Raw genomic sequence first — 25,643 nt, 5'->3', positions numbered from 1 at the left:
ACAATTAATAAAAGAAAAAAGGGGCATGAGTGCATACACCCTTATTCCTCACACTAGGGAGACAAAGGCAGGCATAATTCTATGAAATTAAGGTTAGCTTGTTCTACATAGTTAAGTCCCAGGCCAGGTAAGGCTACAAAGATGTAGTAAGATCCTCACTTTAAAAGAAGGGGAAAAAAGGGAAAAAAAAAGAAAAATAATAAAAAGAGAACAACAGGTAGGCTACAAGTGGTGGCAGTTGGGTGGCCAAAGGATGAGGAACTAAAGGCCAGCCTGGAATACAAGGTGAGTTCAAGGACAATCTAAATTACACATAGAAAGATTCTGTCTCTAAACAAAACAAATTCAAATATTAAATAAAAACAATGCCAAAAAAAAAAAATCCTAAAGAGTTGCCATTTTTGAAACAAAACCTTGGGGATTAAATGACTGCTCTTAACTAATATCAAATGTTACTTATTATTTACCTTATCAAAGAACAATGACTCAGTCCCAACACCGTGCTTACTGGCATCTGCCATTGAAGATTCCTTTAAACTAAGCAGTTTGGGTTTTTTCTGGAAATAAAAAAAGAAGAAATAAAACAAAAACAATGCAGAGTGAATTTTCTTTAATTTTGCTAAAATGGTTCTACTATCGCTAACTAATAACTTAGACCAAATGAGATTTCAGTCACAAATTTCTAGCATAACCTATAACTCTGGAGTTTAAAAAATAAATCTTTAACATACATTAGTTCGACTTAAAAATCCATTGGGAAAAAAATTAGATCACTGTCTAGTAGACACAGCATAACTATCTTATCAGCATATCCACTCAGACTAATACGTACGTACGTACGTACGTGTGTGTGTGTGTGTGTGTGTGTGTGTGTGTGTGTGTGTGTGTGTGTGTGTGTCACTGTGTAGCCCTGGATGGCGTCAAACTTGAGATCTGGCTGCTTTGCTTCCCTGCCCATCACATCACAGTGGTGATAAGACAACTGTCACTGTAACACCTAGCCATATTAATAATTTAACTTGAAAGCCAGGTGGCAGTGCTGTACATGCCGTCAAATCCCAATACTTTGGAGGCAGAGGCAGGTAGATCTGTGTGAGTTCAAAGCCAGCCTGGTCTAAAAAGCCAGTTCCAGGAAAACCACCACCAACAAAACACAATGTTTCAAAGGGGGTGGAGAGGTAGGGGGTGGAGAGGTAGGGGGTGGAGCTAGACACAGTGACACATGTCTACATCTCTTTGCTAGCCATGAGCTAGCAATTAGCCTGGACTACTTCTGAGTATCAGGTCAATGAAGGCTACATGGTGAGATCTTTTCTCCAAAACCACCCATCTATCCACACCCCCAAACACAAATGAAAAGGCCATAATATGACCCCAGTAGGAAAATTTTACTTTTAAAATTCCACCTCTTACTAACTGTGAAGAAATACACCAACTCTTGCCAGCAGCTTCAGTCTCTATGGGATATGGAAACTAAACACTAGCTTACTGTTTCTACCTGTGGATTATCAGGTGTAGAAGGGAACAGACCCAAGAGAGAGCTCTTCGCTATTGAGCTAATTCTTGCAATCCACAGAATACCTTTCGAAGTTAAAAAAACAAAACTCTAAACAACTACTATATTCAATCTGATTCCAAAACCCTGAAGTAGCAAAACAACCTTTCAGAGAATGTCAGTCCTTGGAGCCTCTTGCCAACCACCAACTTCCACTGTCTTTTTTTTAAAATTTCTTTCTTTAACCAAATTCTATAGACACCTCTACTCCATATTACACAGTTTAGAATTCCCAGAGAAATTCAACACTGAATACATTCAGCTTCCTTTTTATCCCAGACACACAAAATCAAGGAGAGCAAGCTGGGCTTTTTTTTCTATTGATAGATTATTAGTGTTTACTGTAGTGGTCACTAACAGGAACTTAGGACTGCCCTCTAGGACAGCCCTTAAAAGACTAAGATAATACAGGTAAGATCTGTCAACCCAAAAAGATCAAGGGCAGTCAAAGCGACTGAACAATGCCTCTGCCATTAGTGGGACTAGGCTTACAAGAGTTTCCTCAGAGCTCATTCATTTATTTATGATTTACCAGTTTAAGACTCTTCATCCTGGCTGGGCATTGGTGGTGCACGCCTTTAATCCCAGCACTGGGGAGGCAGAGGCAGGCTGATTTCTGTGAGTTCAAGATCAGCCTGGTCTACAGAGCAAGTACCAGGACAGGCTCCAAAACTACACAGAGAAACTCTGTTTTGAAAAAAAAAAAAAAAAAACAAACAAACAAACAAAAAAGATCATGAGAAAAATTAGTAAGTCCTGGCAACAAAGCTGTAAGAGTGGGAAGCTGACAGCAAAGAAGAGATAATATAGGAAAAATACAGAAACTGAAAAAAAAAACACACTGACCCACATGGTGAGCGAGCTTCCTTTCTGCCATTTGCAAAGCTCTAAGCTTTGTAGGGAATTTCTGTGGCCTATGCTAACTTGCTCTAGTCATACAAGTTCCAACCATCTTACCATCTATCTGTCTACTCTCACCTTCACTGGCGGCGTGGTGCCCGCTCCAGAGTGTCTGCGGATCTGGCAGCCATTCTGGCTGGGCCTCTGTGGCTTGTTGTTCAGTTGTGGCTTCTTCACAGTGCCCCCATGGTCATTTCTCACAGAATCAACCTTCTCAGCAGTTGTTTTACTTAAAAGCTGATTAAGACACACAAGAGATTAACACTTGGATCAGAGTATCATCTAAAAAGTCCCCTGTAAATGTAGCATTGTCTAAATGAGACTTACCACCGAACTGTTGGCGTCCGGCAAGAACTGTCCAAACTCAGATAACAGATCCTCCTGGTTTTTGAAGAGTCGCGCTACCTGGGCATATACTTCCTGCTCAGTCAAAGCTGGAGTGTAGTTTCCTCCAGCTTCCTTGGCATTCCGCTGTTCTTTCTAAAGAATGACAAAAAGGAACAAATGATACATACTAAGGGAGCTACTGGTCTGAATCCTACACCACACACAGAACAATTACTTTCTGAAATGTTTGATATGGCTAAAATGTTACCTACTTAAGTTAAAGGATGTATTTAATTACTGTTTTGATTGCAGACTTTTGAGAAAGAAGATGCTGAATGACAGGTCTTTATAAAACTAAGAACATGTGAATGCTCCTTTAATTAAACTGATAAAATACAAGGCATCATCCTGTTCTTTTGTAAATCAATCACGATCCAAAAGTTACCCTCACAAACTTCCACTATGAAACAAGCACCCTCTTAACAAGCTAGAAACCTTAAAAAATCCTAACAAGATGCTACAGGGCAAGCAAAGCACACAAGTAAAACTGGCTTCATAAACATACATTACAGTTATAACCAATTAAATATTCCCAATAAGAACTACTGGGGACAATGGATATTCTAGTTCTTCTCAGACTAGATACAATTTGAGGCTGACAGTTATGTAAGAAGAAACGAATTTGACAATGACAAAAACAACCATTTCTGAGCTGGGAATAGCCAACATCGCATCTACTCAGGAGGCTGAAGCAAAAGGATCACCAGAGCCCAGGATTATAAGACTTGCTTAAAAAGGGACAAGTGAGTAACCCTCTTACCTGGTATGTGTGCAAAATCTCCAAGAATGCTTTATAGATGTCTGGCTGGCCCTGGAATCTGTTCTTGATCTTATTAACATAGTTGATGGCATGATTAAACTCCACAGGTTGATTGTTCTGCAAAGATGGGGCCGTTCCCAAGGAGATTGTCACTGGTGTGTGAGGCTGGACCGGTGGAGAACGTGGGGATGCATATGGTGGGAGTGGGGGTGTCTGCTGACTGGCTGGAGTATGTGCTTGTAGTTGGGAAGGCTAAAAAGAAAAAAGCCTTTATTTTCCTCAAGAGCATAGGTGGTTTGATACTGAGGGAGAAAATTCAAACCAAAAATAATAAAACAAAATAAAACCAAGGTATTTATCAACCCATATCCTGTATTTACTCATTTGAACCAGTAAGTACTAATTAATTAATCAAGCCAAGCCATTTTGGCTCAATTCAAATAAAAAACAACAGGGTTTGTTTATACATTCTAACACTACCTCAGCATCAATTTCCTAAATACAACCTTAAATAAGGAGCCATTTCTAATTAAAGGGATATATTATTCACATGAAATTTTTAAGCTCACTAGTTTAACAGGTGCTAATTAAAGAAAAAACTCATCCTACTCAGATTTTTAATGTCAAGAATAACAACTCAATTATTACTGTAATCCAACATGAAATGTTCCTAGACCAGCTCTGTTCAATAGAACACTCTGAAAGATATAATCTTTCTTTGTGGCATTAAGACACAAGAGCCACCAGCTACATAGTGGTTCTTGAGAAATGAAATTTAGCTAATACAACTAAAACATTGAATCTGCTTGAACCAAAATTCAATCCTATGTGGCTAGCAACTATTCAATCATATCTAGATCAAGACTATCTTCCATTTATTGTGATGATCAGCTGATCTGGCAAATGGAGTTAACTTGATTGTGGTTTTTTTAAGACAGTATTTTATACAATTCAGGATATCCTCAAATTCTTTATTCGCCTGCCTCCACCTTTCAAGTGCTGAGATTTATAGGCACATCATTATGCCCAGCTCTGCAACGATATTTATAAAATGATAATCATGTAAGTAGAGTCTAAGTTGACCATGATCAAAAGTCATTTCTAAGCTATGTGTGTTGGTAACACCCATCTCAAACAAAACAAACAAACAAACAAACAAAAAAAAAACAAAACAAAAACAAAAACCAAAGCAAACCACACACATACCCTCTTCCTACCTTATACAGTTTCCAGAAACTCTTTCTACATCCTACCTGTGGTGTCAAAGGACTGCAACAAAGCCAGTGTAGAGGCTTGCTAAACAGAAAACAACAAGAGTCCTACAGTCTACAGGCATGATGATTGATGATTTAAGTGAGTATCTAAATGATGTAGTATATAATCATAAAATATGTGATGGGGTGAGATGTCAACATCTTCTCTGATGACATCATTGCTGTAACATGTGTATCTATCTGACTCTCATACAGGGGGATGTATGAGAAATACTTTTTAGGGGATGCAGTGTCTTCCCACAACTCACCTTGCTGACTTTGGCAGGTGTTGGCTGAGGAGCTGGCTGAGCAGGAGCTGGAGCTGATTGGGCTGAAGGCTGGGAAGGATGTGGAGGTGGTGGCTGAGGCTGGGGCTGGATGCCATGGGTAGGGATCTGATGAACCTGCCCAGGTGTTGTCACGTTCACCATGTCATTAGTCTGCACCTCAATTTTGTAGCCAGGAGGCAAGAAGGTATTAAAGCCCATGATCAGGTCAGGGTGGCCTTTAAATAACTGGGACACACGGCTAATCACACCTGGAGTATCGATGCTGATAAAAAAAAAACAAGGAAGAGGAAAGAAAAGTGATAAAAGGCAAGCTTGACAAAAAAACCTAGAGGAAAACTAACTTCTCACTATGTTTTCTCTAAACAGGAAAACATAGCAATCAAAGCCAAAGAACTCAAATTCCAAAGCCATTTAGCTTTACAGCTATAAACTTGGTCACAATTTTAAATAAAATATACATTCATGGCAATAACTTTATCAAGCAGATGTACAGAAAGTATATATAAAACTGTTAATTCCCAAGCCAAACCTTATCTTTACTATACCAGCATGAATTGTAATGGGCTTGTGTGTCTACACTGTTCAGTTGAGTTACTCTCACAGTAAGCTATGCCAGAATATCAGGGTATCTTACAACAATTAGAAAAAAAAAGAAATCAAGCATCCTTAAAATTTACCAGTGTGACTTCCGTAAGTGAAATAATCAACAAGTAAGATTTTAGTTAAAATACTAGTACAGATTAAAAATATAGCCTAGGCCAGATGTAGGTGGCTCATACTTTTAATCCCAGCACTCTGGAAGCAGAAGCAGGCGGATCACTTGTGAGTTTGAGGCCAGCCTGGTCTACAGAGCGAGTTCCAGGACAGGCTCCAAAGCAATACAGAGAAACCCTATCTCGAAAAACCAAAAAAAAAAAAAGTAAAATAAAGTAAAAACATAGCCTAAGTGTTCTACAATTTCCATCATTAAATCAAAATACAGTGATACACAGTTGTACATTCCACCTGAGAGGCTGAGGCAATAACAGGACTTCCCAAAGTTCAAGGCTTCCTTGATCTACTTGGAGCAAGACTCTAGTCTCAAAAGCACTGCCCCAATGAAAATACTAATCTAAATCTATAAAGGGGGGAAGGGTGACTATGTATATATATTCCCTCTAAATATCAATGTGCCAAGCACAAATTTAAACACAGCCACACAATCATTTACCTCTGAGATTTAAATTCCTTCATGATATCTAGGAAATCATTGTAGACCTGAGGTTGACTACCAAACTGCAGCTTCACCTGGTCAAGATAGGACAGGGCATCCTCCACCTAAGGCAGATACATTTCAAAGACACAGTAAGTCAAAACTTTAAACAACAGATAATGCATATTCAAATTAAGACAATAAGTGAATTATATATAAAGTATCAAAAATTAGTAAGAACACTTAAAATATGATTCATATATAAAACCACAATCAACTCAAAACCTGTACTCTTGCCTTAGGTAATTCAGTAGGGAATGATCAGTGACTAAAAATTATATTACCATAATACTCACTTAGCTATCAGCATAGCCAATGCAGGTGTTAAAGATTCAATAACAAGTTAAAACCACAACTCCATAGAAATTTGCTTCTATCTAGTTTAAATCTTAACACAGTGGATGTAAAGTGATCACTGAAAGCCATAATAACACATGGAGACAGCATCACTTTCTCCTTCCTTCAAAATGAGGGAAATCCAAGAGGTGATTTATTAACTGAAACCTAAAGACAAGTACATGTCAGCAACCATGAGGTCCTGTGAAGAATATCAGAAGCAGCAGCAAGGGCATGTCTCATGAAGTCACCTGCAAAACTAAAAACCAGGTCAGTCTTGCTAAAAGTTAAGCACTTGTAAGAAGAATAAACACGAAAGAGCATCAGGATCGATTTTGAACCCGTTAATCTTGCAAAAATCAACTTTGATGTTTATATCATCTTCATTTTCATGTAATCCAGTTGACATAGAGTAAAAGAAGGTATGAATGGGGCTTTTGAAGATGGTACAATGGAAAAAATGTTCTCTGTGTAAGCATGAGGACCCAAGATTGGATCCCCAGAACATAAAAGCTGGTCACATTAGCATAATGTCTGTAATCCCAGTACAAAGGTTACAGGTAATATTTGGAACCAGAGAGATCTGAGTGGCTCACCGACTGGCCACTTTATGGCAGAAATGAGGAGCTCCTGCTTCAGTGAGCTCCAGGTTCAAAATATAAGATGAGAAGCCATATATAGAAGACAATATCAACTTCAGACCTACACAAACATGAATAGGTACATAACCCCTACCCCCCCAAAAACACACACACACACCTCACATACACAAAAAACTAGGAAGAAAAGGAGAGAAGGTAAGGGAGACCAGTTATGCTTCTGGGGATAATGGTAACTGATGTGAGAACGGCTTGAATTACAGTGAGGATTTGAGGGCTAACGAATAAAGACAATGGAAAGAGACCATTCAAAAGTGACCTACCACAGACAGGAATGAGTCTAAAGGGCTAGAAATATGAGAATCATCTGAGGATTACCCAGGAGAAAGGAGAAATACTTATTTCATATTCTGAGTTAATATTTTTAAATTGTACAAAATTTCAGGTTTTAGAAAATGGTATAAGCTGCAATTTTTGATGTACCATGAAACAAAATGTGTATGTTTAAATAAACGATTATGTGATGGTATAGCACGAATGTCCTCTAAAACTCTATATCTGATCGTTTTAATTTTTTATTACTGGGAATTGAAACTATGGGCTCGTATGCTCAGCAAGTGCTCTCCCACTAGGTTATACCTTCTTTTGGGGGGAGTGGAGTTTCATACTAAGGATTATAAGCACTCTGCTACTTACCTATACACTCCCTAGCACCAAGTTAAAAATCAGGGTTTCCCCCCTAATGTGTTAGCAACTGAAGCCAGGAATTTGAACACATTAGGCAAGAGCTCCACAAGTGAGTTACATACCAGAGTCCAGAACAAAAGCAAACTGAACTTTCTCTTTCTCACAAGATTCATATTTGTGTCCATGCATGTGTGTATGGGGTCAGAGGACAACTTTGGGCCATTCCTTTGGTACCATCCATCTTCTTCAGTCAGGGTCTCTCACCATCCTGGAATTCCCCAATAGTTTAGGCTGGCCACTGAGCTTCAGGGATTTGCTTATGTCTGCCTTCCCAGGAATCACATGCAGACAGACCACCACACCCAGCTTTTTAAGGTGGATTCTATGGACCCAAATCCAGGTGGACTATATCCTCAGCTCACTGAGACTTACATTGATATTTTGGGCCCGTGTCTTCTGCCATATGAGCACATGTTTTATTGTGGGTATTTTTGTTGTTGAAATTTTTTTTTTTTTTAATCGAGGTTTTACTATGTAACCCTGGCTGGCCTGGAACTTGCAATGAAATGGTTGGCTTTGAACTCACAGATATCCATCTGCCTCTGCCTCCAAGTGCTGGGATGAAAGACATCACCACCAAGTCCTGCTTTTAAACACGCTCTGTCCTTGTGTCTGTCTCTCTGTTGTTGTTTCAATGAGAATGATCTCCATAGGCTCATGTTTAAATGCTTGGTCCCACACTAAAAGACTGAGAAAAATTAGGAGGTGTGGCCTTGTTGGGATAAGTGTGTCACTAGGGGTAAACCGAGGTTTTAAAAGCCCAGGCAAGGCCCCGTCTGTCTTTGTCATCATCCTCATCTCCTCCCACCTCACATCACTATTCCTGCCATTTCCCCCTGCCATGATGATTATCAACTAACCCTCTGACATTCTAAGCAAGCCCCCAATTAAATGCCTTTTCTCAACAAATTGCCTTGTCCAGTGTCTCCTCACAGCAATAGAACAATAACTAAATAAGACACATTACATAAACACTGACCCAAAAATTGGCAGGGAAGGTCTGGGACTATAGCTCACTGGTAGAGGGCTTGCCAGAAAGTGTGTGAGGCCCCAGGGTTAATATCCAGTACTGCCAGAAAAAAAAAAAAAAAAAAAGTTAGGTGGTGATAGCACACACCTTTAAAACCAGCAATCTGGAGGCAGAGACAGGTAGATCTCTGAGTTCAAGGACAGACTGGTCTACAGAGTGAGTTCCAGGTCAGCCAGGACTACACAGAAAAACCCTGTCTTGAAAAACCAAAATATCTTTTTTTTTTTTTTTTTTAAATTAAATTGCTAGGTGATGGTGGCACATGCCTTTAATCCCAGCACTTGAGAGGCAGAGGGAGGTGGATCTCTGAATTCCTGGCCAGCCTGGTCTACAAAGAGTTCCAGGACGGCTCCAAAGCTACAGAGAATAGTTACACAAAAAACATTCCCTTCTCATTAAAAATATTCAAGGGCTGTTGAGATGGTTCAGCAGGGTAAGGTACTTGCCACCAAGTCTTGAGAACCTAAGTTCAATTCCTGGGAACCACATGGTATAAAAAGAGAACCAACTCCCAAAAGTTGTTCTCTGACCTCCAAGATGGAGGTACAGGGTGATAGCAAGAGAGAGACCTGGGCCACCATGTAGTCACCAGACAAACAGCCATGGGGGAAGCAGGGAAATAGGACATAGAGATGAAAAGTTAAAAGCCCCAAGGCAAAATGTAGATGAAGAGTAACAGGTGAAAATAAGTTATAAGAGCTAGTGGAACAAACCTAAACTAAGGCCAAGCATTCATAACTAATAGTAAGTCTCTGGGTCATGATTTGGGAGCTGGTTGGTGGACCAAAAGAAAGCTTGTTACAGAATGTGAAAATGTTTGAAGAACACCAAATTTCCCCAAATAGCACAAATAATTTGTGCTCTTCAGACTACTCCTCGGTAAACTCTGAAATTACATGAATCCAAGTTAGATATCAAATTTCATGAAATTCCTTTATATTATTGAACTTTGGTTCAATAGTATTTAGTGTCCTTAGGTAGTATTAAATTCTTTAGATCAGACATCAATGAAGCAGGTATTAGGGAAAACTCAACTAAATAGTATAGACAGGCCTCATAGACAGAGAATCAGCTCTAAACTCTCCAGTGGATGCCTGAAACAGAATAGTCTGAATTCTTATCTACTAAACTGTTTCTTCTTCTATATACATATTTATGGTAGTCTGACTTATAAATTAGTAAAGCCAATATATCTTCTATCTTAACAGCCTCAGCATAACTATCCCTGCCTTATCAAGTTGAAAACAGTCACATTTTCACTGTAAAGGATGCACTTTATGGTTTCTCGTCAGGATATTCCAATTTTGAGTATCATTTTTCTTATGATCTGAATTTCTAAGTCACCAACAGGGAGGATACTGTTGTATGCTGGGTAAAAAGGATGATTTATATCTCACTTGGGATGGGGGGACAATGTGAGAATTCATCAAAATAGTATTCATAATAGCACAGTATTTAGCATTTATATATTGCTTATTCAGAAAATTTTTATTTCAAATTTCCAACCAGTTAACTATGGGTAACTGAAATAGCAGAAGGCAAATTTTCAAGCAAGAGGGAGAGTTTTAGGGAAAACAGACAAGCAGACATTTTTTTACACATAGATGCATTTTGGGGTATTCTGTTCACTCCCACATGTTAAGCTACCAGATTGAATTAGGCTATTACTACCAAATGAAGATGAAACGCCATCACTTCAGTTTTAATTTACATGTTTTCCACTTGGTTTCAAACTGATTTACCTAAGTTTAAATAAGAAAAGCTGAAAACTATGCAATTGCTACAAAAATCACACACAAAACAATACTCAAACCAGAAGTAGAAAGAGACAAAAAGGTTAGCCAAGAATACAAGTTCCAAACGACCCTCCACAGGTGCCTCATGCATTTCAAAGCACCACAAAGTATCAGCAGGACATTATGAAAACACTGATACTTCATTCACAATTATTTCCCCAAACTTTATTATAAAAGATGCCTCAAAAGCAGCATGTTTTACTGAACACAGATTTCAAGATTCCCACAAATTCAACTGTTCAGAGGAAGAATAAGAAAATCATAGCTGTTTTATGATGCTAATTTGCTAGTCCCAAATTGGTCTGCTCAAAGACATGTCATATATTCAATAAAAATCTTATAATACTGAGTCCTCTGAGAAAACACCCCAGACTCAGACTTCATTTTCTATGACAATAACCCCTCCATTCTGGTGTGTTTGGGTATCATGTATTCGTACAGCCAACATTTTTCCAGTGTATTTTTCTGGATCAAGGACTACCAACAAAAAGGAAATAACACACAGTTTCAAAACAAAAACAAAGCAAAACTTCTTATAATTCAAACCCTACTCCCTTAGGTTAAGGCTTTATTTCCTGCTAAAGATACAATGATCCAAGGAAAGAAACAGAATGTCACCTTTAGCCTCTGAAACTGCTGTTGTCCCTGCACAGGTGCAACTGGTGGGGCTGGATGGGCGTGGCTCTGAACCACCTGACCTCCATGAGGCTGGACAGCTGTCGGGTGATGATGACTACTATGAACTGCTGCTATGGTGGGCCCATGACTGCCAGAACTTTGTGGCACAGCTGAAACCTGAGTGAACAAAATACAGACAAATTAAGGTTGTATATTCTTCCTCAAATAACAAAGTACAGAGCACAGCTATGTATTTCTGCAGGCACAGCACAGCTATGTATTTCTGCAGGCACAAAGATACTAAGAAAACAAAATGTCCCAGAAGGAGGGGGGAAAATGTAATTACTGATGTCTCCTATATTTAATGTTTTACAGATGCTAAAAATCATTCAATTTCAGCAGGGCATGGTGGCATATGTCTTTAATCCCAGCTCTAGGGAGGCAGAGGCAGGCAGATCTCTGTGAGTTTGAGCTAAGCCTAAGGAATACAGTAAGTTCTAGAACAGCCACGGCTAAATATATAGTGAGACCCTGTCTCAAAATGCAATAATAATAATAACAAATTTCCTATACACTTCTATTTCAAAACTATTAATCAAAGCCAAAAAAATGGGAGCTCATGCCTGTAATCTCAGCACTTAAAAAGCTACTGAAAGAGGCACCACTGCTCTACCTTTGAGGTATACTGGAGCTATATATGAGATCTAAGTCAACCTGAGCTATGGAGGGGGATCCTGTCTCTAAAACAAAGAACAAGTAAATAATAAGGGTGGGGGAGGCAGTTCGAATGTCAGTAGAGCTGACTACTTCATCTCCAAATGAGGAGACTGAGCAACATAAAATTTACTTTCTCTAAGTAGTATAAATTTTGCAGCCTGGCCAGGTGTTGGTGGTGCACACCTTTAATCTCAGCACTTGGGAGGCAGGGGCAGGTGGATTTCTGTGAGTTCAAGTCCAGTCTGGTCTACAGAGCTAGTTCCAGGACAGGCTCCAAAACAATAAAGCAATACAGAGAAATCCTGTCTCGGAAAAAAAAAAAAAAAAATTTTTTTTTTTACACCTCAACTTAGTAAACAAGGCTTTTCACAAATCCATAAATATTACTCTGAGCAGGGGAGACAGAGAACTAAAGTAACTTTACCTTATCTCAAGAAAGGGGGGAGAGGAAAACATTAAATATAATCTACAAACTATAATACATATATATCTCTAGTAAGGGCCATCAATCTGAGCTCTTCTATTTCAAAATTCATGTTTTATAGGTTTCATAAAACTTAATTATATGGACTGAAGATTTCAGCTCAGTGGCACAGTGCTTACCCAGCATGTAAGGGCTGTGGATTTGATACCTAGAACTTGGAGTGAATGACACAACAGCATTAATTATTCTTTCTTTATCACTGAAAAACTAAATTAAAATAAAAGTTCAAGCCAGGTGTGGTAGTATACGCCTTTAATTGCAGCACTTGGAGAGACAGAAAGCCTGGTCTATACCAAGACTTCCAGGGAGGGAGGGAGGGAGAGAGAGGGAGAGGGAGAGAGAGAGAGAGGGAGAGAGAGGGAGGGAGAGAGAGAGGGAGAGAGGGAGAGAGAGAGAGAGAGAGAGAGAGAGAGAGAGAAGGGTGTGTGTTAGTGGTAGAACTCTTGCCTGAGATGCACAAGGCCCTAGAATCAACCTAACACAAAACAAGCCAAGGTGACACAAGTCTATAATCCCACAATTGGAAAGCTAAAGCAGGACACAAGTCCAAGGCTAGTCTGGGCTGAGATCCTATTTCATAAAGAGAGAAAAGGCCTTTGGGGGGGGGGGGGTTGAACAAGAAAGAAGAAAAAGATTAAGGGTTGCCTATGGAGGGGAGGATGAGGGGCCAGCAGGCAATACACAGAGAATTTCAGAGGTCATGACATGACTTTTAAATTTATCTGGTGGTTTTTATACTACCATATGCATACATTTTAAAATATCTCCAAACACAGTTCATGTAAACTTTTTCTTAGGTAGTTCTATACTTTATAAAAAATCACTTTCAATGAATGAAACTACCACCCTCACCCTTTATTCCTACTTCCTCAGCGGCTCCAGCTTACCTGGTAGTTTGGTGCCACTGAGTACTGAATTCCTGTAGCTGACTGCATGGTCTCAGACACTGCTTCATACACAGGAGGGGCAGGGGCAAGTACCCGATGCTGATGAGGAAAAGCCTCTGTGCTTCCAGGAATCCTTCTCTGCTGGGCTGCATACACGGGTGACTCCTGGTCATCCAAACGCCGCTTCATTCTGCACTCATGCTCAGGGATGCACTACAAAATCTGTACAAACCATAAAGTGACAGAGAAATAAAATCTCTCTAACATGATGTAGTTCCTCAAAGTTTAATGTAAGCCTGATTTTTAGAACTGATCTACCTCATCTTAGAGATAATCACTGAGCAGTTGACACACACCTTACCGCAAGCATGTTAGAATGGGAAGACAGACTGTTAAGGGCCAGAGTTTTTAATGAATTTGGCAACTGAAACTAAGTTGAAAACAATCCTACAATTAAAAATGCAAACAATTTTAAAATCTTTTGTATTCTCCTGTAGTGGTTTCAATGACAGTGGTCATAGATTTGAATGTTTGGTTTCTAGGTGGTGGACTATTTAGAAGAATTAGGAGGTGAGGCCTTGTAAGAGAAGGTCACTGGGAGTTTCAAAAGTCCACACTGTCCCATTTGGCCCACTCTCTATTTGCCTTCTAGCTATCTCAACATGTAAACTCTCAGCTACTGTTCCAGCCCTATGCCAGCCCACCTACTCCTGGCCATAACCCTCTGAGTCATAAGCAAGCCCCCAATTAAAATGCTTTTCCCTTTAAACTGTCTTGTTCATGGTTCTTCACAGGAATAGAACAGTAGCTAAGGCAGCTTCTAAAACACTGTTACAGCTAATGCTAGTAACATTTATGTAATACAGCATTAAAAAAACTATACATTAAAGGGTTATAAACACACATTTATACATGCTATTTGAGAGCTAGAGAAGTAACTCAGGGGTTAAGAAATAACTCAGAGGACCCAGGTTCAGTTCCCAGTATCCACATGTCACAGGTCACTAAACCTCAACCTATTTTGGGATGAGAAACCAGGTCTTATAAATGGATAGGCTACAAAGTCCTTAAGAATCATTGGCTGCTACTTCTAGCCACAAATGAAACCAGAGTTTGGCTTTAGTTTTTAATTGGTTTAAAACCTAGATGTTAATCTTTTGAGATTAATCTCTAGCAAAAGGCCAATATTTTATAAATGATAAACTATATGTGTATGAAGAACATAGCACAGGACTATGGGGGAAAAAAAAGAATACTTGTTAGGAACTAGATTCTAGCCAAACTCTTGAAATTTTGTAGCTTTGATCCTATTTTAAGTGTTTTGTGATGCTCAAATGCTAGTCTGTGAGCCAGTTTATAGAAAAAATGAAAAAAATAAGATAAAAACTATAGTGACTTTTTCAGTGGTTAAGTACTAAAAGCAATTTATTGTGAGATCATGTTCTTAACATTTGCTTTGTTGTATTTTTTTTTTTTTTAACATTTAAAATTTTCTTTATGTGTGTGGGTGTTTTACCTCCACACATAACATGTGTGACTGGTGCCTGACAAACAAGAGTCAAGCCAGGAGGTGGTGGCACACATCTTTGGCCCCAGCAGATTAAAGGCAGATGGATCCTTGAGTTTGAGGCCAGACTGATCTACAGAGCAATTCCAGGACAGCCAGGGCCACACACTGAGAAACCCTGTCTCAAAGAAGCAAACAAGCAAAAAGTAAAAGTAATTATAATGTGTGAAATTCTGTGCTGGATCAAACCCAGGGCCTTGTGCAGGCTAAGCAAGTACAACTGAGTTACATCATCAGTCAGTAAATTATTTTATGATATATTTAACTACCTTCATTTCCAGAATTTTCTTCCCAGATCATTTATATAAAACTGAAATGATGTTATCCAATGCCCGAGTTTTCTCTTATTATGCTCCTTTGCCAATTTCCTATCTCCCCAACTAGTCAATTTGCATTCAGTAATATAACCATTCCTTTACTTCAGCCCTTCAACATGCCTCATCAACACAGCTGACAATACTTTCCAAACATTTCTCCCCCTCTATTCTCTACATTGCTTACAAAATGTTACCTCAAGTGTAAATCCAATCTACCACTAGCTTCTCAATACTATAAATACAACCCATGAAGCTGAAAGATGGCTTGGCAGTTAAGAGCACTTGCTACTCTTCCAGAGGACCAGGGTTCAATTCCCAGCAACCACATGGCAGCTCACAATCTGTCACTCTACTCCAAGGGATCCAACACCCTCTTCTGTCCTTAGGCCCCAGGCATTCATAAGATGCACATGCATACACACAGGCAAAAAAAAAAAAAAACCCTACACATAAATAATTGCAAGTTTTATTTTAAAAATATAAACCAAATTTTTAAAATTCCTTAGTCTAGAAAACTATATACAGGTCAGGCGATGGTGGCGCCCACCTTTAATCCCAGCACTCAGGAGGCAGAGACAGGCGGCTCTCTGAGTTCGGAGCTAGGCTGGTTTACAGAGCGAGTAGCAAGACAGGCACTACACACAGAGAAACTCTGTTAGGAAAAACAAAAACAAAACTATTCACTAAAGTCAGAAAGCCTATGACTTCAGCACTCAGGATGCAGAAGCATCACAAGTTCCAGAGCAGCAGGCCTACAGAGATGTTCTAGACCAGCTGTGCTTTACATGACTCTGCTTCAGAAAACAACACCAAAACCAAACAAAACACATACACTCAAAATTAAAACCACAAGCAAACAAAAACCCCTTTTCTTTGAGTCAGGTACATTGGAAGGAATCTTCCTTTATCTTCCAGAACCCATTCCTTCCTTCATCTAGTCTAGCAATTTCTGAGGCAGGACAACACCAATGTTGGGGTCATTTTAATTAAATTTGATGCAAGTGTTACAATTAAGATACATTCCCAGTCAGCCCATTTTTGTTTTTGAAACAAGTTACTCAGGCTGGCCTGGAGCTCATTCTTATTTAGGAAGACCCTGACTCCTGGGGAGCTGGGATTAAGACTTCAACCACAAGGTTCGGCCATCACTAACTTTGTAGATATTCCTCACACTACTAGAAAACTGGTTTCAATGTATGAACCACTCCACCCATGAATACTAAATAAAATCCATGGACATTCAGGTCTTTTATACAAAATGTAATACTTGCATATAATCTATGTATCTTCCAGCATATATTCTGCTATACCCTTTAATGTCTAGGCAATTTGCCACACTCTGCATGCAAACACTTGTTAAAACTATTTTCCACAAAACAAATAGAAAGTCTGTACATGATCAGTAGCAATGTATTTTTGATCTGAGGTTGACTGAAGCCATCAATGTGGAACATACGGAAATGAGAATTGAATTCTAAATTCACAGAAGAAAAGTGACAGTAATAGTTAATATACAATGAATTACAAACACTACTCTGCAGTTTACAAACATTAACAACCCTCCCAATAATACTCTAAGTACTGCCATTCTCCAGTTTATTTCTTATTTTCTGCTTTTGAGACAAGATGTTGCTGTGTAATAGCAGTCTGGCTTCTACCTCATAATCCTCCTGCCCTTGCCAGTGCTGGGATTACAGGCATGCAGCATTGAACTTGGGTCTAGTCACTATTCTATAAATGAGGAAAACTCAAACACAAACACAAAGATTAGAAGACTGGAGATAATGCTTTGTTCCCCAAAAGCTTCAAAACTAGCTTGGAAGCCTAATTAATCAGGCATGAGAAATAAAATGCTATCTAAAGGAAAAACTAAAAGAAAATAATGTCAGTCCTGTGGACAAGACTCTATGGAATACTGTTGGGGGAGGCTCCCCTTATTGTTTATTACAGTGAGTATCTGACTGAGTGCTTGCACAAGAGCATCATGGCTCAAGTACAAAGGTCAGAGGACAACTTTTGGGAGTCATTCTCAACCTTCCACCTGGCTGAGACAGGGTTTTTCTTGTTTTCTGCCTTGAAGTTTACTCTAGGCTAGCTGGTTCAAGAGCTTCCAGAAGATTATCCTGTAGGAATTCTGGGACCAAAAATGCATACTACCATGTCCTGCTTTTCACTGAACTCAGGTTGTAATGCCTGTGTTGGAAAGAGTTTTAACTCGCTGAGCCATCTCACTGGCTTGGAAGCTTTGAAAAGTATATTCTAAGCCCAGCAGTGGTGGCACTCATCTTTAGTCACAGCACTCAGGAAGCAGGGCCAGGCCAAATCAGTGTTTTAAGGCCAGCCTGGTCTACCAAGCAAATTCCAGGATAGCCAAGGATACACAGAGAAACCCTGTCTGGAAACACAAGCCCTCGAACGCAAGCACACTCCTCCTACCCCTCTCTCTCAAGTAATCTATGAAAATGTAAAATGTGCACACTATTTAAGCTACCCAATTCATTCTAGGTCTCTGCCCTACACATCTATCATCTGCAGCAGAGAATAAAAAGCAAAGTGTCTGGCATTAGCTAACTGAGCTTCCTCCATATTGTGAGATATTGAATAAGTATTATGAAAATCAGTGCTTATCCTCAACTGAAGACATGCTAAGTGAAAATAAGCCACAGACAGTATACACCATAAAAATGTATGTGTATACACACCACTCGATACTTGTATATTTTATTATATTTAAATGTTATATCAAAAGGGAAAATACTAGCTGGCAAGATAGCTTGGTAGTTAGGACATTTGCTGTCAAGCTTAACAATCTGAGCTTGGTCCCTATGACCTACAACACTGGAAGCAGAGACTGACAACTTCAAGTTGTCCAATTTCCACAAAAGTGCTGTGGAACACACACACTGTGGAACTAAATAGTCAAGTGATAAATTACTATCAACAAATACTGGGATATACATGTTTATCAAGTACTTATGTAAGTGTACTACAAAATATTACTGAAAATAAATCAAGAAATTAGATTTCAGGGGCTAGAGAAATGTCTTGGTAGTTAAAAGTGCATGTGCATACTGTTCTTGCTGAGAACCTGAGTTCAATTCTCAACAGTCATATTAGCTCACAATCAGCTGTAATTCCAGTTCCAGGGAATCCAACTTCCTATATTTAACTTACACACACACCCTTAAAACAAAAAAGCCTCACAAGGGCAGGAGAGACAGCTCAGTAGGTAAGAGCACTTGCTCCTATGGGGAGAACTTGGAACAAGAGAATTTGATTTCACAATGATGCTATCCTCCATCAGAATTACTGTTAAGATACCTAAGGACATTCACCAGTTCAGAGAAGGCATATGGCCTTCTTGTGTCTCTCCTGTAGTGTTTCCTCTTCCTCTACTTCCAAGTGCAATGTCCCCCTCTATACCTCCTACAACATGTTGTAGCTGATTCTTAAGGCACTAAACGCTCAATGATGTGGCATAAAATCATGTATCTACTTGCCTTTCCTGACAAGAATTTAAGTTCTCAGTGACAAAGACTGTTCATCAGCCCAGAGCTATTTAAGCAGGTGGTCAATTCATTCTCAGATTCAGGTACCAACCCTTAAAAAAAAAAAAGATGTATTTTAGCTGGCAATGGTGGTGTACAACTTTAATCCCAACACCTGATAAGCAGAGGACAGCAGATATTTGGAGCAGTCTAGTCTACACAGAATATGAGTTCCAGGAGAGCCAAGCCTACTTGTCTCGGAAAACAAACAAAACAAAAAAGATGTTTTTATTTTGCCTGAATGTCTACCTGGTGCCCACATCCGATCACCTGGAACTGGAAAGTACAGATAGTAGCGAGCTGCCAAGGTGCTAAGAATTCAACCCTGGGTCCTCTGGAAGAGCAGCCAGTGCTTTTAACCACTAAACCATCTCTCCAGCCACCCCACCCCCAATCTTTTTTCTCAAAGGCAAAAGTACACTGATAGCACCTCAAAATAAATAACACAATCACTGAAATTCCACCTCTGGATATTGATACAAGAACTTGAACTATATTTGAACACCTGAGAATTATTCATAAAAAGCACAAGGCAGGCTTGGAGAGATGGCTCAGCAGTTAAGTGCACTAACTGCTCTTCCAGAGGACCACAGTTCTGTAACTCTAATTACAGATGCCCTCCCTCTTCTAGCCTTTCTGGACATCAGGTATGCTCATACATACTTGCAGGCAAAACATACATAGAAAATGAAAATAGATAAATAAATCCACAAGGCAGAAAAAAACATGTCAACTAAAAGAATAGCTGTGATATGTACATATTCAAGAGAATAGCAATGGACCTAAACAGGAGGGATATTCTGACATGTACTATAACATCAATGAACTGGGAAGACAAAAACATGGTAAAAGAAGCCAATCACAAAAGATAAAGTGTGTCAAGCACAGTGGCACAGGTGTTTAACTCTAGCACTCAAGAGGCAGGGGCAGGTTAAGAGTTCTCTGAGTTCCAGGCCAGCCAGGTATATGTGAAACCATCTCAAAAAAAAAAAAAAAAAAAAAAAAACGGGTAGGGACTAGAGGAGAGCTCAGCAATTAAGCACTCACCGTTCTTGTAGAAGACCAAAGTTTGGCTCCTACCAACAATATCAAGCAGTTCATAACCATCTTAACTACAGCTCCAGGGGATCTGCTATTTCTGACCTCCAAAGGTACCCATGAGGAGGAGTGGACTGGGAATGAGCTAGAGGGGAAGTGTGGGGCTTAAGAGGAGGTAGGGGGCGGTGGAAGGAGGGGTGGAAAGAAGAACTGTGGTTGGAATGTAAAATTAAATAAAAAAATATTGTGTTTTAAAAGACTGTTTGATGTGTATAAGTTTCAACAGTGGAAGATGAGTAAGTTCTGGAGGTGGATGGTGAAGAAGGCTACACAAGAGTGTGAATGTACTTGATGCCACCAAATTGATCTAAAAAAACACCAAAAAATTTAAATCATAATAGTAAACTTTATGTCTTGTATATTGTGATTCATTTCAGTTCTTACAATTTATATTTGGGGGGGGAAACATGTGCATACCAGGTCAGTGTTGTGTGTATGTATGTGTCAGAGGACTACTTACAGAAGTGAGCTTTAGAGATCAAACTCAGGGCTATCAGGCTCTGCAACAATTACCTGTATCTGCTGAGCCTTCTTGGCTGGCCCACAATTTGTTTCTTTATGAGTTAGGATCTCTCATGTAGCCTAAGCTGGCTGGCCACAAACTCACTGTGTAGTTCAAACTGCCATTCAACTTACCTCCCAAGTACTAGGATTGTAGGCTTGTCCCCATACCTGGTCTCATTAAGTTGTGGAGGCTGAACCTAGGGATTTAGGCACAGGAAGCAAGCACTCAACAAACCAAGCTCAAACTAGTTTTTAAGTACACACTTTAGCTGTGATTAAAGTACACATACCTATGTATGTGTACACACACAGACACACACACACACACACACACACACACACACACACCTACCTCTATCATTAAAGCAGAGATCTGCTACATGGTTGAAGGGACTGGAGGTAGATTACCTGAATTTAGATCCTGTCTTGACCTCTGGTATATAGTCTAAATCTCTCTCTGCTACTTTTCCTTAGTCATTCATTCTATGTTTCTGAGGACCAGGCTGATTTAAACCCCCTAAGTAGCCAAGGACTGCCTTGACTACCTGATCTTCCTGCCTCCATCTCCCAACTGCTGGGATTACAGGTACTACAATCTTTCCTGGTTCTTTTCATTTCAAAAATTTACTATTTATATGTGTTTGATTTGTTAAGTGTGCACTCATGCAAAGATCTAAGAACAATTTGTGACACTGGTTTTCTCTGTCCACTTTTATATGAGTTCCAGGGATCAAACTCAGGTCTTCAAGCCCTAGTAACAAGTGTTGTACCTGTTGAGCCATACTGCTGCCCCTATTTATTTTGTATGCCTGCATGTGCAAGCCAGAGGTTAATCTCAGCTATCACTCCTGTAAGTCCACCTTGATTTTTGAAACAAGTTCCTTTACTGGCTTGGGGTTGGCTGGTCCCAGGGATTCCCCTACAATCTGTTGCTCCCCCAGTGTTAGCAGTTCAAGCCCAGGCTACCACACACTTCAAACTTCTATGACCAGTTTTTCAAGTATGTTCCAGGAATAGGACAAGTCCTTTGCTTGCATAGCATCTTTACTGACAGTTCCCCAGCTCCAGGCCTTTTTTCTTTGAAATGTTTATTTTATATATTATTGCTAGGAAGATGGCAGAGCTGTGATGGTCAAGAGGACAACTTTTCAGGAGTCTGTTCTCTCCTTCTACAATGGGTTCCTGGGACTTAACCCAGTCATAAGAGTTAGCATGTCGCTGGGCAGTGGTGGCACATGCCTTTAATTCCAGACAAGCGGATGTCTATGAAGGCCAGCCTGATCTATAGAATGAGTTCCAGGATAGGCTCCAAAGCTACAGAGAAAACCTGTATCAAAAAAAGTTTGCATAGCAAGTGTCTTTACCCACTAAAGCCACATCACTAGAGATCTTCACTTTTAAAACACAAATTTCAAGCCAAAGATGTAACCCTAGCTGAGGCAAAAGCCAGAAAATAACTGAGTTCTAGGCAGCCTGGGCTACAGAGTACAGACACACGAATAGCCCATTTCACCATTCCACAATTCAAAGCTGCCATAAAACTTAAATTACATGTGTGTACACCACTCACACAGACATCTACACACACACACACCTCTTAAACACTAGCAAATGTACAGAGCCAGGAGCAGAGTCACAGTTCAATAAATGTAAATCCTTACTATAAAAGAGAAGCTACTGTTTGAAAATACATGTACTATATTTTTAAAGAACATACAAAAGATATAATTTAACATACCTTTAATTCGGGGAAATATCTGAAACTGGAAAGCACTATACTAGATTACTAAAGGCCATGAACAGAACACCTGAATTTTAAAAAATTCCCAGACTTTTCAGTATATTGGCTGCATTATCAAGAGGACTGTTTTGCCAGAATTCTTATCAAATTAATACCCATCTTGATTCTTAAAAAAGAAATTATTTAGGTGAACCACTTAAGGTCTGGATTTTAAAAACGATTTTTTATTTTTAGATATATTTCTATTCTATTACTTTTAATTATGTGTATGGAGGTGGGAAACATAGGCACCTGTGTTCAGGTGTTCACCGAGGCCCTGAAGCTCCAGTTACAGGTTGACATGGGTGCTGAAAGTGGAACTCAAGTTCTCTGCAAGAGATTAACCAACTGTCCAGGCTCTCAAATGCTATTTTAACCTTGAATAAAACTAATGCATATAATACTGATCTATAGAACAGTACAAAGAACCATAAGTAGGTTCTTACTTTAATTTTTAAAAATGTTATGTGCATTGGTGTTTTGTTTGAATGTATTATCTGTGTGAGGATATTGGATCCCCTGGAACTAGAGTTACAGACACTTGTGAGATGCCATGTGGGCCCTGGGAATTGAACTCAGTACTCTAGAAGAGCAGTCACTGCTCTTAACCACTAAACCATCGATCTAACCCCTTACTTGAATTTTAAAAGCTTACTACTTGTGACTCCAGCATACTACCTAGACTACATATTCCATAAGAATGTATCTTATGCCTGGTGTGGTGCCACATGCCTTTAATCCCAGTGCCTGGAAGGCAAAGACAGGCAGAGCTCCATGAGTTCCAGGCCAGTCTGGTCTACAGTTCCAGAACAAGCCAGAACAATACAGAGAAACTCTGTCTCAAAACAAACAAACCCAAAAGATATGAATTAGGTGCTCAGTATTTCCCAGACTGCACTCCAAATGACACAATTAACTATGGATTGGCCAAACGTTCCTAAAAAGCAAAGTGTTCTCTACTACCTTTAAGTTTATACACTGTAAAACACCCAGGTTTCTATTCCTTGGCCTCCACATCAATTCTACTACTGTTGCTGTTGTTACTTCTTTAGCTGAAAAGTGAATACTTAACCTCTCCACATTCAGCACTACTGAATAAAGGATAAATCTCAAACTTTTTTCAAATCTAGAATTTAATTGCAGTGTGACTAAACAGACTATGGGTTGGAAAGATGGCTCAGTACAGAGGACCTGAGTTGAGTTCCCAGACCCTTGTCAGGTAGGTAGCTCACAACCACCTGTTAACTTTCGCTATACGGGATCTGACACCCTATTATGACCTTTACAGGCACAGCACATGCTCCTGAAGGCACTGGCACACGCACACGCACAGACACACACACCACACACACATACTTCAAGTCTTTTTAAAAAGTTTAAACATTCTTATTCAGACACCAGTTTGTAAGAATTCAATGTTTACTTTTCATGGAAAGTTATTTCTCTAATAACCAACAATATCCCATCTAATGTTTGCCTATGCAATAAATTCATAATGGCAAAAGTAAGTCCAGCACAGGTTGCCAGGCTTTGCTGCACAGGCTTCATACAGTTCAACCTACTTTGTATCTAAAAGGAGCAACATTAAGCTTTATGGATTAACCATTACAGAAAAATCAAAGGAATACTACATTCTAATTTACACTTTGTTAAACTAAACTTATGGAATGAAACCTTCAGTCAAGAAATTAAGAGTATAAATAAATTTCTCCGAAGCCAGCCAGGGATACAGAATGAAAGCCCTAACTAAAAAGAAAAAAAAAAAAAAAAAAAAAAAGAGAGAGAACCAGGCCTGGGGTATAGCCTAGTGCGTTAGATAAACACCACGCTCAACCATTTAAAAAAAAATTGTCAAAGACCTATTTTGAGATTAAAATGTAAATTATGTTTAATCTTCAGTAAAAATAAAAATCTCACCTTTGTGAGCAGCATGAGCAGTTTAAAGTCCTAAGGTACCAAAAACAGTCGCAAATTTTATCTATCCATCCGCTACTCCTCTGACGCGAATTGCAAACTTCAGATATCTGCCCACTAGTCCTCTGATGCAAAACCTCCGCCGGTAAAGCCACAGTAGAACATCAAGAGAAGTCCAGGAAAGGTTGGCGCCCTTCACATTTCCAGCCCCCAATGACTCTGCCCCTCCCCCACCAGCCACTGCCGCGGAAGCATAGGCACAGCACCAGCCGCACCCCACCGCAGGCACTCCTGAGGACGCTGAGCATCTCCTCCCCATAATTACAACTAAGAGGAGCAGCTGACCACGCTTCTACTCTTTTAGCTGTTACGGCACCATCCACGATGCTAGGAGCAAAGTAGAAAAGACTACGGCTCTGGGCCCCGATGCCCTAGGCAGAATAGAAGGAGAAGCCACAGCTTGAAATCCGAACACCTCCACCGCTCCCCATCTGCAAGAGCTCCTCCCACCCAAAGGGACGGAAGGCGGGGCAGACACAGAGCCCCAACTCTAGGCCAGACGCTACCGCGGGCTTTCCCCGGCGCCGCTTCACTGCCAAGGAGGCGGAAACCCCGGCGGGGGCGGGGCTGGAGGGGCGTGGCATCGCAGCCCCGAACGCGCCTTCCGGCCAACCGGATCCCACGAAGGCGGGGGAAACACAGGTTTCACGCCCCCTCGCCGCCGCGCCCTAAAAGCAGCACGCGGGAGACCCCCTTCCTGTCCCGCACACCCCTCGGACCCAAAGCAATGCAAGCCCAGGCCCCACCCGCACGGAGGGGAGGAGGGGCGGGGCCGCAGCCGAGAGCATTAAGCGCGAGCCCGTCCCGCCCCTTTATCCACCACCGCACGCGCGCCGGCCCCGCCTCTGATCGGCGGGGCGAGGGCCCGCCCCTCCGTGCGCACCGGGACTACGCTCTCCTCCCCCTCCCGCACGGAGTGCGGCCCCGCTCCGCCCCCCATAGCCACGCACGGGAAGCCGAGGTCAGCCCCCCCCCGAAAAACACACGCCCTCCAGTCCCAGGTTACCCGCCACCCAGCTGCCGGGCGAACCGCGACGCGGCGTGCTCTCACCGCAAAAGCTCCAGCCACTCAGCCTGCGCGTCGCTCCCGGCGTGAGCCTCGCACCCAGCACGGAGGCCCCGGAACGGCGCGGGCACAGGCCCGCAAGAGCGGACTGGCAACCTCCTTTGCGCTCACGAAGCGGTCACAGGCCTGGGTGCCCAGACTGGGAAGGAGGGAGGGAGGGAGGGAAACTCTAAGGGGG

At 40.6% G+C, this 25,643-nt stretch overlaps 1 protein-coding gene across 2 annotated transcripts in view; it reads right to left on the bottom strand.

Moving 5' to 3' along the window:
• Sin3a (SIN3 transcription regulator family member A) overlaps positions 1-25,643 on the bottom strand; it is a 57,061-nt gene extending 31,418 nt beyond the window's left edge. Inside the window, exons 1-9 of one of the 2 annotated variants that reach the window (XM_051197529.1) lie at positions 25,451-25,643; positions 13,612-13,833; positions 11,524-11,700; positions 6,356-6,462; positions 5,125-5,407; positions 3,603-3,719; positions 2,783-2,935; positions 2,534-2,692; positions 468-557 (exon numbers count right to left, since the gene is read on the bottom strand). In XM_051197529.1, the coding sequence (XP_051053486.1) occupies positions 468-557; positions 2,534-2,692; positions 2,783-2,935; positions 3,603-3,719; positions 5,125-5,407; positions 6,356-6,462; positions 11,524-11,700; positions 13,612-13,800 (1,275 nt within the window). In that variant the 5' untranslated portion in view covers positions 13,801-13,833; positions 25,451-25,643. Of the gene's footprint in view, positions 1-467; positions 558-2,533; positions 2,693-2,782; positions 2,936-3,602; positions 3,855-5,124; positions 5,408-6,355; positions 6,463-11,523; positions 11,701-13,611; positions 13,834-25,450 lie in introns of both variants that reach the window. The other variant, XM_051197528.1, reaches the window with a different exon arrangement.

This window comes from Phodopus roborovskii, unplaced genomic scaffold, assembly GCF_943737965.1.
Source record: "Phodopus roborovskii unplaced genomic scaffold, PHOROB, whole genome shotgun sequence".
In the NCBI taxonomy this organism is placed as follows: Eukaryota; Metazoa; Chordata; class Mammalia; order Rodentia; family Cricetidae; genus Phodopus; species Phodopus roborovskii.
This window is presented reverse-complemented; position numbering and strand designations above follow the sequence as displayed.